The sequence below is a fragment of the Pestalotiopsis fici genome, assembly GCF_000516985.1.
Source record: "Pestalotiopsis fici W106-1 unplaced genomic scaffold PFICI_Scf_3, whole genome shotgun sequence".
Classification (NCBI taxonomy): domain Eukaryota; kingdom Fungi; phylum Ascomycota; class Sordariomycetes; order Amphisphaeriales; family Sporocadaceae; genus Pestalotiopsis; species Pestalotiopsis fici.
The window spans coordinates 583,535-596,441 of NW_006917093.1; the positions used below are offsets into that span (position 1 = coordinate 583,535).

The window sequence follows — 12,907 nt, forward strand, 5'->3', positions numbered from 1 at the left end:
TCTCTCTCTCTCTCTCTCTCTCTCTCTCTCTCTCTCTCTCTCTCTCTCTCTCTCTCTCTCTCTCTCTCTCTCTCTCTCTCTCTCTCTCTCTCTCTCTCTCTCTTTCTTTTTCTTCTTTTTTTTGGTAACTGGGACTGACCTGAGGAAAAATCAAAACAGGAGATTGAGCAGTTCGCTTTCATCTACGACCAATTTTCCAGGCATGTCAAAGTCAGGATGATTGAGGACTCGAAATACTTTTCGAATTGGATTTCAAGCAAAATCGTTGACCGGTACAAAATGGAGACTTGGAGCACAAAAAGTTCCCGAAAGATTGAAGTGGACAAACACACGATTCACTCCAAACGTCTCGTACGACTTGATTGGCGAAAGCCGGGAGGACCAACCCGAGAGGAGGAATTCTTTGTTGCTGAGCTGCCAGATACAATCGAGATGATTGTAGGTGTGGACATTTGAACTTCTGAGATGGTGTGCGTAAGCATTGCATATAGATGCAGCAAAAAGTTGAATTCCCAACAGAAATACCTCGAGGACGGGTAATTTTGTAGACAATGTACCATGCAGAAAAAGAATGACTTTATGACTTGTCGGTATTGTCTCATTCAACATTTTGAAGTCGCTGTAAGCAAGTGAGGGGGTTGCATTGGGGCTGAGGGCGAACCATTTGCGGGCTGTGTGCATATATTGCATTGATAATGGGCTCTGTGTCACCAAGAAGCGGGCTGTATCTTATACATGGTGGTTCTCATTCATTGGCTGGGTTGAAACGTTTTGCTGCCAAGACTCACTCCGACGCGTGTCTCGTTGACCTTAGGCTTTCTGATCACTTGTGCCTCCGGTAGGTATATATGCACCCAGGGGCTAGAAGCTACAAGAATACTGGTTTTGCTCTTATATGTGTCGCTGTACTCTTGAATATTCGATTTTCCCGCGCCTGTACCAACATACTATAACAGTCTTCACCATGTTCTCCAGGTTCGGCAAATCTTCAGAGAGCGTATCATCCCCTGATGTGCGACAAGAAGCAATTGCCACCGCGTATAACTCCGGATATAATTTTGCGAATGTGAGCCGCCTGTCTTTGTTCTTACAAAACGGATCGACCCAGAGAATAGAGGAAACAGACAGGCGGCGCCTTTCACAAGAAGAACAGACAATACTGGTGAGTCAAGGTAACAACGCCACGTAGAGTCACGCTGACAGGTTGATTTGACCGCGGATGAAATATTCCTCTTCAGAAGACATGATGGTCGTCTCAGTCCGTTCAAGTTTGGGCATTCCCAACAGATAGAAAACACAATATCTCCGGCGGTGGCAATTCGTTTAAAGCTTGATGCAACCGTCAACTCCATACATGAGCTGTATTGGTATGCAACTCTCACGATCTCGCGCACCTGGCCCAATTCATTGATGATGTTGTAGGTTTAGATCCGAACGTGTAGAGCTTGCAAGATTTCTGGTGAAGAACATGGAGGACCAAGTTTGTCTAGGAATTGACTGGCTCCGCTCAACTTCTTTGTGGACTGGAAGCTCTACACTGGTTGGGTCGTCACAGGGTAGTCTTTCACCTTTTGATATTCATGGCGACGAACGGGAAAACAGCTCAATGAATAGTTCCCGAAGACCTTCCCCATCTTCGCCCGATCATCCGACCTATTTACCATCGCCAAAGACCCCATCCAGAGGAAGGGTTCGCCGTGATCCAGTATCACGCCAACCATCCAATGATAACCATCCAGCCATCATGCTCCCTCGACCTTTGCCTCCTGCTAACAACCCCTCTCGTCCGAGGAATGGTATCGAACCGAGGCGTCCCAGCCAGAATTTACCGGTACCAGGGGCTTATCGCCAAAGACACAGGTCCTACGAAGGATATTCACCATCTTATTACGATGATGGAAATATTATTGAGCCACTTCCACCCAGGTCAAGATCAGTAGATGATCCAGATCGAGGTCGGCGCTATGATTCACCCAGCACCAGAAATAATGGGCGGAGTGCAAGTCGCAGACGAGGGAGAAGCGGGAATGAAAGTCGAAGTGGGAATAGAAGCCGAAGTGGGGATAGAAGCCGAAGTGGGAATGGAAGTCGAAGTGGGAATGGAAGTCGAAGCGGGAATAGAAGTCGAGGTGGGGACAGAAGTCGAGGTTGGGATAGAAGTCGAGATCGTACGGACTATATTGCCAGAGACCAAAGGCGTCGGAGCAATAAGAGCAATGGACGTGAGCCAAAAGAAAAGCGGTTGGGTTCGATTGTGCAAGTTGTCGGAGCTGTCATACGATTTTTATTTGACTAGCGACAGGACGGATAGCTGAACAACATACTTTATGAGGTTTGTCAGAAGATATGGTACACTAGATTAATGGATTCACAGGTCGCTAGTATAATCATGTTCATCACTCGCACGATATACTTCTGCTCTCATACCCACCTATGGAAATTGTAGCATAATGCTTTACGGGCTAGCCAGGGGCTTACAATACTAAATATGGCTGCAACTCACTGCCTGGATAGCAATTCATGAAGGAACAGAAAAGTCACAGTTACAAATTATTGAACCAGGCTCATGTGTGCTTATATTGCAATACAAATGCGCAAAAATGTGCAGCTCGAGCCAGCTCAGTGCGTCATCAATGGCAGGCAATTATACAATCCAGTGTCCCGAACCTTCAGATTCCAGGGCCATGTTCGTTCATGATACAAACCTGCGCCATAGATTGGTCCGGGACGTTTTGCAACCATTGTGTTCCCCTCGGGCTGCAAGGCTTGTGCATATAGAGGTAATGCGAGGTAAGATCTAAAGCTACAAGATTTTGTCACAGCCAAGAGTACATATATGTATGTATGTATGGACTATGATGGTTTGCAGCACGTCCCTAATATGAAAAAAGGAAACCCTTCGGGAGCCAATCTCGCACTATCCTGGAAGGTTTCCCGACATTCTGCATACGGTCACGGCTTGTGTAACCGCCCGATAGAAGCTTTATATAATAAGTCGCTACCTTGTACAGCGCATTTGATACAGTTGCAAATTTCTACAATATCCCACGAGGACTACCTGGTCTCGGAAATAATGCCAACAATAACGAGAGCAAAAAGCGCCAAGTTGCAACGCCGAGCCTCTAGCCCATCTGGCCCAGTCGAGTAGCCCCTCACTTCTTCGGTTCGCATCCGATCCGAACTATGCGAACTTCAGCCGACACTATAGTGCCCTTTGTATATAATTATTGAATTCCGCCAGGGACTTCTGTACTGGGAGCTCATGTGATTCGGTCCGGTTCCCTAGAAACGACAACGATTGAGGCGATATCTCCACAGGTTGCCATTGTGTCGTCTCCATTTGCCGAATATCCTAACCGCGAACATCGTTGCAGCCTCCACTCCAAGAATCCGGGTCACTTTTGCCCATGGGGTAAGACCGGGGCCCCGCAAAGTTCAAGGTGGGCGCGCCGAAATTGACTTGACGATCAAAAGCATGGAACAGTGCCCGCATGATGATGGCATCGAATGAGAAAGCATGAGCTGGGGGAAATGGCCTCGGTTAGTCTTGTTGATGACCCCACAGGCCTCAAAAGCCAAGAACAATACAGCAAGTATATATCTTGCAGGATATATCGCGCGAGGGTGAACACAAAGGCGGTATGATGCTTTTTATCCTGTTTGGTGTGCCGGTTGAGCAAGTGTATCGTCTTCCATGCCCTTGTCAGTAGAGCCAGTCGCCATGTCACCAGAAGTGTCCGTCTCTGCGATCATGGGGCTCTTGCTCCATGTGTCCATGTCTACAGCGGCCTCTGCGAATGTCACTTCCATTGCTGCGAGCGGTTGCCTTGCCTCCATGGCATCACCTACGTATAGCTCGTTTAGCTACGAACAAATGAGCACCAACCGCTATGCTACGCCTCTACCTACGCCACTCTCTTTGCCAACATACGCCCCGGGTTTCTCAGAGGCGTCTGCCCTGTTGCCTGCCAACGTGACATATACGACCTACAGTCTCGACAAGGCGGCAACTTCTGTCGACGATGGTCCGTACGGGCAGAGTGCGTACGTTGCCCTGTGGCAAAACCTCACGTACTCTAGCGATCCTCCGTTCACCACTACGGTTTCTCCCACTCCAGTGGCGTCTAGCGAGCTCATCTTTCCTCCACCGCTTGCTGCACGCCCAGTCAATGAGGACAAGTCGTTGAAGCTGCCCTGTGATTTCATCTGGGGAGTTGCCGCCAGTTCTTGGCAAATCGAAGGCGGATTGCAGGTCGAGGGCAGAGGCGTTGGCGTTCTGGATGGGATAGGAGCAGTGGGCACAACTGGGCAGGACGACGCCAATATTGCCGACATGAACTATTTCATGTACAAGCAGGACATTGCCCGCCTCGCAGCGTTGGGAGTTCCATACTACTCGTTCTCAATCGCATGGCCCCGTGTGATGCCCTTTGGCGTTGCGGGTTCTCCGGTCAACACACAGGCATTGGATCACTATGCCGACATAATTGATACGTGCTACGAGTACGGTATCATACCCGTGGCTACTCTGTTGCACGTGGATAGTCCTGTTGGCATCTTCGACGACCTTGATGCATTCCCCGAGCACTTTTTATACTATGCCAAGCAGATCATGACGCGATTTGGGGACCGAATCCCCATTTGGTTCACCATCAACGAGCCAAATATCGCGGTACCGTATGTCTATAGCGACTACAATGTCCTGGTTGCAGAAACAAAGGCACATGCGGCTGTTTACCATTGGTATAAGGAGGAGCTCAATGGAACTGCGCAAATCACTACAAAGTTTGCCAACAACCTTGCCGTTCCGCGCGATCCAAGCAACTCATCCGACGTCGAGGCATCGCTGAGGTATCAAGAGTTCATCTTGGGCATCATGGCGAATCCAATCTTCCTCGGCCAGCAAATTCCCCAGGTTGTCCTAGACACCCCCGGTCTGAATCTGACTGCGCTGACGGACGAGGAGATTGCGTACATTAATGGCACGGCCGACTTTTGGGCTTTTGATCCCTACGTTGCCCAATATGCGTGGGCTCCAGATGCCGGTATTGAAGCCTGTGCAGCAAACTCTTCGGATCCTCTGTGGCCGAGCTGTGTCGAAACTGGTACGTCTCAGCAGAATGGATGGCTCATGGGAGTGCCGTCCAATGCGTACCCAATGATAGCACCGCAATATGTGCGAGAGCAATATGGCTACATCTGGAACACGTACAAGCCGTCGGGCATCATGGTGACCGAGTTTGGGTTTCCCCAGCTGCGCGAGGAAGAGTCAGAATTGGCCGTCAAGCTCTTCGACTTTGACCGGTCCATGTACTATCAAAACTTCTTGACCGAGACCTTGCACGCCATCCACTCGGACAATGTCAATGTTATTGGAGCGCTCGCGTGGAGTTGGATCGACAATAATGAGTTTGGTGACTTTGCCAACGCCTATGGTATGCAGACTGTCAACCGAACTGATGGTCTGTTTACAAGACATTTCAAGAGAAGCTTTTTTGATTACGTGGACTTTTTCCACAACAACATAGCAAGCTAGATTATGAAGCATACAATCCGAGGTTCATAACCCAAGTCTAGCAGAGATACGGCGAGATGGTCTGCACAAATGGTACTTGGCTTGATCTAGGAGTACAGCGGAAAAAGGACATATGCATGTAAATGAGTAATGCTAACAGCGCTATGTCACCTTGGCTAGCAGCGCTATGCATCACCATATCCCGTTATCTACACCTGCATACAGCCCGCCGTAGATAGGAAAACAGTAAAAAATTATAAGGCTATTTCGAAGGAAACTAACTTATGCGTTGCATTGTGAGTAATTGGCTTGATTACCTACTAGGGATCTACTTTTTGAATAGGCCCGTATCGTTAAAAATAATAATAAATACAGCAGCTATTTACAGCAGCTATAACACTGCATAAGGGCTTAAGATACTACCTAGGTAAATAAAAATCAAATCTAAAGCTATTTCCAGTAACTAGAATTTGAAATATAAAATGTTGGCGGGCTGTATGCAGGCGCATATTACGGGATATAGTGGTACATAGCGCTGCTAGCCAAGGTGACATAGCGCTGCTAGCATCACTCATGTAAATAGTGTAATTAATATCCTGTTTCTACAAAAGTCTGACTTGTATAAATATTTTTCAGCTGTTATAGTTCAGTACTCAAAGCTCTTGGCCAATATGTACTATGTACTAAAGCACTAACCTTAGGTTAGTGGGGCTTTATGGTGCCACTGGTGCCTGTCACTGTGAGATGACGAGTGCGTCTGGGGCCTCTGTGAAACATTATGGGATTCATAGCTTCCATACAGTTCGCCTCATCCTTCCATCCTTCATCATCTTGCATTAGCAACGACTTTGCATCGATTAAATGTTTACTTTTCCATGATCAGATTCATGAGAACTTAATCATTCATCAAGATAAAAGACTTGCTCATCATTAACACACACACACACATACATGATGCCGTCTCTCCGTGAGCTGCTGCATCTATTGCCGCTCGCCACTCTCACCCTCGCGAAACCCCAACGCCAGCAGCCCCTACACGGCAGCGTCGACAAGCATGACGAGCCCGATGACACACCTCTCCCTGTCATCATCTGGCACGGGCTGGGCGACAACTTTGCCAACGAAGGCATCCAGTCCGTCGGAGACCTGATTGAGGAGATCCACGAGGGCACCCTGGTATACTACGTCAAGCTCGCCGACGACGCCACGGGCGACCAGTCGGCGACGTGGTGGGGCAACGTGACGGAGCAGGTCGACAAGGTGTGCGCCGACCTGGCGAGCCACCAGATCCTGAGCACGGCGCCGGCCGTCGACGCCGTCGGCTTCTCGCAGGGCGGACAGTTCCTGCGGGCCTATGTCGAGCGGTGCAACTTCCCGCCCGTGCGCAACCTCGTCACGTTTGGCTCGCAGCACAACGGCATCGTCGACTACCGCACCTGCGGCGCCACCGACTGGCTGTGCAAGGGCGCCATGGCCCTCTTGCACGGCAACACCTTTTCCCAGTACGTCCAGTCGCACCTGGTGCCCGCCCAGTACTTTCGCGACCCCGAGCAGCTCGACAAGTACCTCGAGCACTCCAACTTTTTGGCCGACATCAACAATGAGCGCGTGCTCAAGAACGAGACGTACGCCAAGAACATTGCCAACCTCGACAACTTTGTCATGTACATGTTTGAGGACGATACTGTCGTCGTGCCCAAGGAGACGGCCTGGTTCGAGGAGGTCAACGGCACCGAGCGCACCCCGCTGAGGGCGAGGAAGTTGTACGAGGAGGATTGGTTGGGTCTGAGGGCGCTTGATCGCAAGGGCGGACTCAAATTCCGAACGACCCCTGGTGAGCACATGCGCTTGTCTGACAAGGTCTTGGCCGAGTCGTTCAAGGAGTTTTTTGGACCATGGGGAAAGAAGTATTCGAAAGAGGCAGTGACTTTTAACGAGCTGTAATAATTGGGTTTTAATGGGTTTGTATCGCAAACACGACATTATTTTGGTTCAATGGGATTCAACAAGGAGTTCAAGGTTTACATAGATATCAAAGGAGCTAGGTTACATTGATTGAATTGATCTGATATCAGTCTATACCTGATGTTTTTATTTTCACCCGCCCAAAACGCCATGCAATGATCCCATTCTACGTGAGACGATACGACACGACACGGTACGCCGAACGCCTCGACACATGTGTGCAGCAAAAAAACCACTACTACATATCCCTTTAAACATCGACAGCCTTCTTGGCCGCAGCCTTCTGCTTCTTGAGCTTGGCCTTGCGCTCTGCAATCTCCTTGTCGAGGTGGGAGTCGTCGCTCTCGGGCTGGGCCTTTGCCTTGGTCTTCTTGGCCTTCTTGGTCGCCGGCGCCGTCTCCTCGGGCTGCGCGTCCAGAGACTTTCGCTTCTTGCCAACGTTGGGCTTCTCGGCCAGAGCCTTGGCCTCCTCGGCCTCCTTGGTCATGATGTCCTTTTGACCGTCCAGCCACAGCTCGTCCGCCAGGTACAGAGGCAGGGCGACCGTCTCGGAACCCTTGAGGTACATGGCGCGAACGTTCTTGTCCTTTTGCGGCACGTACTTCTCCACCAGGACCTCGGCGACAGCGTTTGCGTTGGCGGCAATCTTGTCGGCAGACCATCCGGCATAGCCCACGCGGACGGCAGTGTTGGTCGATGGCGACAGGTGCACGAGGGCAGAGCCGACGGCCTTTTCAATCTCGGCGGCGAGCTCGGCAGGAGTGCATGACTTGGGGGTATCGTCTCCCTTGACCTTCTTGACCTTCTTGCCATCCACCTTGGGCTTGTTTCTCGACTCGAGATTCACAGGGATGGGGCGCTTGGCCGTGTTCTTGTAAAAGGTCTTGCCCAGTACTTTGGGAAGTCGAGTAATGATGCGAGAATCTCCGAGGAAAATGTCGTGCTCGGCGTAGAGTTTCCTCTGCTCCTCGTACTGCTTGAACTTGGCCTGAAGCTTGCCAACGTCAATAACTCGAGTGACTCGCTTGCGCCATTCTTCCGGGAACTCTTCCGAGGCAACGAGGCTGCAAGAAATAAGGATCAGCAAGACGTCAAACATTATGCGCAAGCGAGCAAAGAGCAGCATACTTCTTGTAGTGGCGCTGGGGATCGGCGCTGATGAGGCAGACGCTCAGCTCGGGGTCGGTATTCAGAGGATGCGGCAGCACAATCTTGCCGGGCTTGAGGCGGCTGGAGTCGACAATGTGTCTCTTGGTGGTCAGGGTCAACCAGACGGGCTGCTCGTTCAAGGAAGTCTCGTCGTCCGAGTCGGCAGCCAAGAGGTTCTTTTTGTCGGCCTTTTCTGCCTTTTCCTTGGAGGCCTTCTTCATATGCGCCAGGAGCGCCTTGGACGCCTTCAACGTCTGGTCGGGATCAACCAGCTGCAGAGCAGCATCGGAAGACCGAAGCTTCATTTCCTTGGTGGGCGCCATTGTGCAAAGGGCGAAAAAAGTCGAGAACAATTGCTGGAAAATGTTGTTGGCAACTTTTTTTCCTCTAGCAAATTGCACCGCAGGCAAATCAATGGAAATGCTAAAGCGCTGGGAACTTTTGGAAATCGATAAACTTTTGGTACGTGGGGCTCGAAAATTTCCCAGAGTCCAATTAAGTTGCTTTGCGATAAGCTTATCAAAAAGCTGGCTGAAGCGCCTCGACTTTGGCAGTCAGTGTGTGTCTGCACCGCCCATTTTATGAGACAAACAGGGACTGGGTGGGCCACTTTCTAAACGCCACAGTTGACCACCAGCACGGATACTCATCAGTAACCCGACACCAGCAGAATGCAGCAGACAGCGGACAGTTTCGTCTCTGAGCAAAACCCCCCAGGCTGGCGGCCAACACTCTTGGATATAAAGCCAACCGCAGCCTCGGTAACTGATTTCTTCAACATGGCAAACGATGCCAATCACAATGACCGTTCAGGTCCTGTACCTGCGACCGGGTCGCAAAACGGAGATCACGCCAACGCCAATGGAACATCTCCCACCTACACAAATCCTCATCCCGGACGGGTATTTCTTAGCCGCCAGTATGTGGCCGAGGAATGGATCAATCGACAGCTTTTGCTAGTCTTTAGCGACTCTGGCAAGGAGGCGCGGGATCGCTTTGAAGGAGTCGATCTGATTGATTCTCTGGTCAATTTCTTGCAGCTGTGAGTTGACGCTTTCATCCGCCCCGTTTTTGGTCCAATACTGACTTGTGCCATCTAGTCCCATCAAGACATTTGATGCAGCCTGCACCTTCTTCCACAAGCTGCGACTCAAGCATGGAGAGAACCAGTTTAACACACAGGATGCCGCCATTGCCTGCCTCTTTGTTGCCTGCAAAGCCGAAGACACTCTCAAAAAGTCCCGGGAGATCCTCTGTGCTGCCTATAATCTTAAGATGACCAACGACCAACGATCCCCGGATGACAAGGTATGCTCTGCCCCTGTTGTTGACTCTTGGTCTCGCTTATATACTTACAAGCGTCAGCTCTTTGACAAGTCTGCTATGGTCATTCAAACTCTAGAGAGGTTGACCCTCGAGGCCATTGGTTTCGACTTTCGTTGCCGCTATCCCCAAAGCTACGTAATCAAGCTGCTCAAGCTCGTTCTGTCTTACGAGGAAGCACGTACCATTTATCCTGTTGCCCTTGACATGTCGATAGACATGTACAAGACATACATGCCTCTGAAGAACACAAATTTTGGCATGGCCTACGCCCTTGTCGAGCTGTCCTCGAGACTCACTGGCCAACATGTTGACAAGCTCAAGAATATTGATTATTCTCGGCACAAGGTTCCACGTATGCGAATCCGCGAGGGCATGTTGGATTTACTGGATCTCTACACCAAACATCACAAGCAGACCAAGCTCGGCTCTAGGTTTAGCCCCGACGCCTTTGTTCAAGTTAAGATCGATATCAACAAGGAAATCGAGGATTCTGGAGCTGGTGCACTTCCCCAGTGCCCCTTTCCTCTTCCTTCCAATGAAGATTTACATGCTACGCCGGTTCCGACGGACCCAAAGAGCGTGACCAACCGTTTTGTCTTCGACGTTGATGAGGCCCGCCGCGAACAAGTCACTGTACAACAGTTTTTGGAGGATGATTACGAAGAAGTCGAGATTGAGTATGAGGAGGAGATTCCAGAGCCAATCCCTGCTCGGCCGCGCGATCGTCAAAACCACGGCCATGGCGGCAACCGAGGTGGCCACAGTCATAGGGGACATCGTGGCAACGATGGTTGGGGTCGCGGCGGCGGTCGGCATGGGAATGATCGCCGCCGCCGTGGTGGAGGCGGAGGTGGCTGGTAGACATGTCTCTTTGCCATGCATAATTTTGGCGTTTGGAAAGGAAAGGATTGATACCCCCATGTGCTTAGGAATTACTGATCATTGTCATTGCATTCATTTCTTGTATTGATGCCGGATTCAATACAACGCCGTTGCCAGACAAAAAGGTCAAAAACAGACTGGACTTGAGCGGAGCCGTGTGCACATATTGCAACTTTCAGATCTCTGGAGATGATTTTAAAAGGAAACATTTATCATGCTCGTCTGCTGCTAAACCCTGCTGCAGATTACTCGGTAAACCTCAAACAAGAGGAGACTTGCGTCAACTTTTATTATGACGCATGAATCTTGATATAGAATTACTTCCGATAGAAGATGTTCGTCCTCGGCAAACACTAGCAAACCTGGTTTCGACAAGGGATACTCAAAATCCCTCCAATCGGCACAATTCCTGATCACGGAGCCGGCACACCGTATTCCTATTTCCGGATTCGCCTCTTCCGGGAAATCTGCGACCCTTGGACATGAGAAATGGTCAAAAAGTTGACGGCTTTGCTGTTTATCTACATGTTAGCCCTTGACCTCTGCATTGCTTACTCTCGAGCCAAATCAGGTCCAAAAATGACAGCTCAAACCCGGTTCTTGGCTCTCGCGGCCCTTGCCGCCACGGCTGCCGGTCAAACAGCCATTACGGTCGATACAGCAACCACATACCAAACGATTGATGGTTTCGGATTCTCTCAAGCATTTGGTCGAGCTTCAGAGTTCGAAGCTGCCAATGCCACCACTGCCAAAACGGCTTTGGATTATCTGTTCAGCACGACTACTGGTGCAGGATTCTCCATCATTCGCAATCGGATAGGCTCCAACGGGACTGGGGACAGTATTGAGCCGAACAGTCCGGGCTCCAATACCAGTACTCCAACCTATGTGTGGGATGGCGACGACAGTGGCCAGGTCTGGTTCACCAAGCAGGCTGTCAGTTATGGCGTAAAGACTATATATGCCGATGCGTGGAGCGCGCCGGGCTTTATGAAAACGAGCGGAAGCGATCAGTTACCGGGGTAAGATTCTCTTTGATGCCAAACAACTGCAAGACTCGGTCCTTACTTGAACCCAGATATCTATGTGGTACAACTGGCCACACGTGCAGCACGGGAGACTGGAAGCAAGCATACGCCGACTTTCTTGTTCAATATGTCGAGTATTATGCGCAGGAAGGGCTTACTATAACCCACCTCGGATTTTTAAACGAGCCAGATTATCAAGTCTCGTACTCGCAGATGCAGATTAGCAGCAACGGCCAAGAAGCCATAGACTTTATCCCGATCCTCCATGACGCAGTGGAAGACGCTGGTCTGGATGTTGCCATTGCCTGCTGCGACCCCGTCGGCTGGAACACTCAGGCTACGTATACCACAGCATTGGTCAATGCTGGTTCGACGGATTACCTCGGCGTCATCACCTCGCACAGTTACAGCTATGATGCCACGACGCCGCTGAACCAGACGGCCCTGCCAAAGTGGAACACGGAAGGCGGCCCGTCATCTGCCTTTACGACTACATGGTACAGTTCCGGGGCGGACAATGAGGGTTTCACATGGGCCAACAAGCTCGCCGTCGCCATGGTGAATGCGCAGCTATCCGCGTACCTGTTCTGGGAGGGCTTCGAGATTGAGCAGAGCCAGTCGGGCGCCCACCTCGTCGACGCCATTGACGGCGTCAACCCGACGCCGAGCGGCATCTTTTGGGCCTTTGCCATGTGGTCGCGGTACATTCGTCCAGGCGCCACGATGCTGGGCACGTCGGGGTCCATTACGAGCGTCATTACGGGGGCTTTTCAAAACACAGACGGCAGTGTGGTGCTCGTCTTTACCAATAGTGGGACAAGCAGCCAGTCAGCCGCCGTGTCCTTTAGTGGCTTTACGGCAGCCTCTGCTGATGCTTGGCTGACTGACCAGAGCAACACCTTTGCATCTACTGATGCGGCTCTCGCAGACGGCGTAGTCACTGTATCCGTACCAGCAAAGGGCGTCGTCACAGTCAAATTGACCTCGTAAACAAAATGTGCAAGTTGCAAATCGGGGCAGCACAAAACCAAATAGAGGACTT

At 50.6% G+C, this 12,907-nt stretch overlaps 6 protein-coding genes across 6 annotated transcripts in view; 5 read left to right on the plus strand and 1 right to left on the minus strand.

The window, feature by feature from the left end:
- Positions 1-456, plus strand: part of PFICI_04378 (uncharacterized protein) — a gene marked incomplete at both ends in the record, with an annotated part of 1,993 nt that extends 1,537 nt beyond the window's left edge. Inside the window, one exon of the mRNA XM_007832959.1 lies at positions 160-456. Coding sequence (XP_007831150.1) covers positions 160-456 — 297 coding nt within the window. The remainder of the gene's footprint in view (positions 1-159) is intronic.
- Positions 457-3,721: 3,265 nt separating this feature from the next.
- On the plus strand, positions 3,722-5,536 carry PFICI_04379 (uncharacterized protein; the record flags this gene model as incomplete). The annotated part of the gene is made up of 1 exon (XM_007832960.1): positions 3,722-5,536. The coding sequence occupies one exon, from the start codon at positions 3,722-3,724 to the stop codon at positions 5,534-5,536; it is 1,815 nt and encodes a 604-aa protein (XP_007831151.1).
- A 933-nt stretch (positions 5,537-6,469) lies between these two features.
- PFICI_04380 (uncharacterized protein) lies at positions 6,470-7,459 on the plus strand (the record flags this gene model as incomplete). Its single annotated transcript, XM_007832961.1, has 1 exon — positions 6,470-7,459. One exon carries the CDS (start codon positions 6,470-6,472, stop codon positions 7,457-7,459), a length of 990 nt encoding a protein of 329 aa, XP_007831152.1.
- Positions 7,460-7,730: 271 nt separating this feature from the next.
- PFICI_04381 (uncharacterized protein) lies at positions 7,731-8,952 on the minus strand (the record flags this gene model as incomplete). The annotated part of the gene is made up of 2 exons (XM_007832962.1): positions 7,731-8,544; positions 8,609-8,952. The coding sequence occupies 2 exons, from the start codon at positions 8,950-8,952 to the stop codon at positions 7,731-7,733; spliced, it is 1,158 nt and encodes a 385-aa protein (XP_007831153.1).
- Positions 8,953-9,408: 456 nt separating this feature from the next.
- PFICI_04382 (uncharacterized protein) lies at positions 9,409-10,816 on the plus strand (the record flags this gene model as incomplete). The annotated part of the gene is made up of 3 exons (XM_007832963.1): positions 9,409-9,671; positions 9,730-9,937; positions 9,995-10,816. 3 exons carry the CDS (start codon positions 9,409-9,411, stop codon positions 10,814-10,816), a joined length of 1,293 nt encoding a protein of 430 aa, XP_007831154.1.
- A 600-nt stretch (positions 10,817-11,416) lies between these two features.
- Positions 11,417-12,855, plus strand: PFICI_04383 (uncharacterized protein; the record flags this gene model as incomplete). The annotated part of the gene is made up of 2 exons (XM_007832964.1): positions 11,417-11,859; positions 11,916-12,855. The coding sequence occupies 2 exons, from the start codon at positions 11,417-11,419 to the stop codon at positions 12,853-12,855; spliced, it is 1,383 nt and encodes a 460-aa protein (XP_007831155.1).
- Positions 12,856-12,907: the final 52 nt, after the last annotated feature.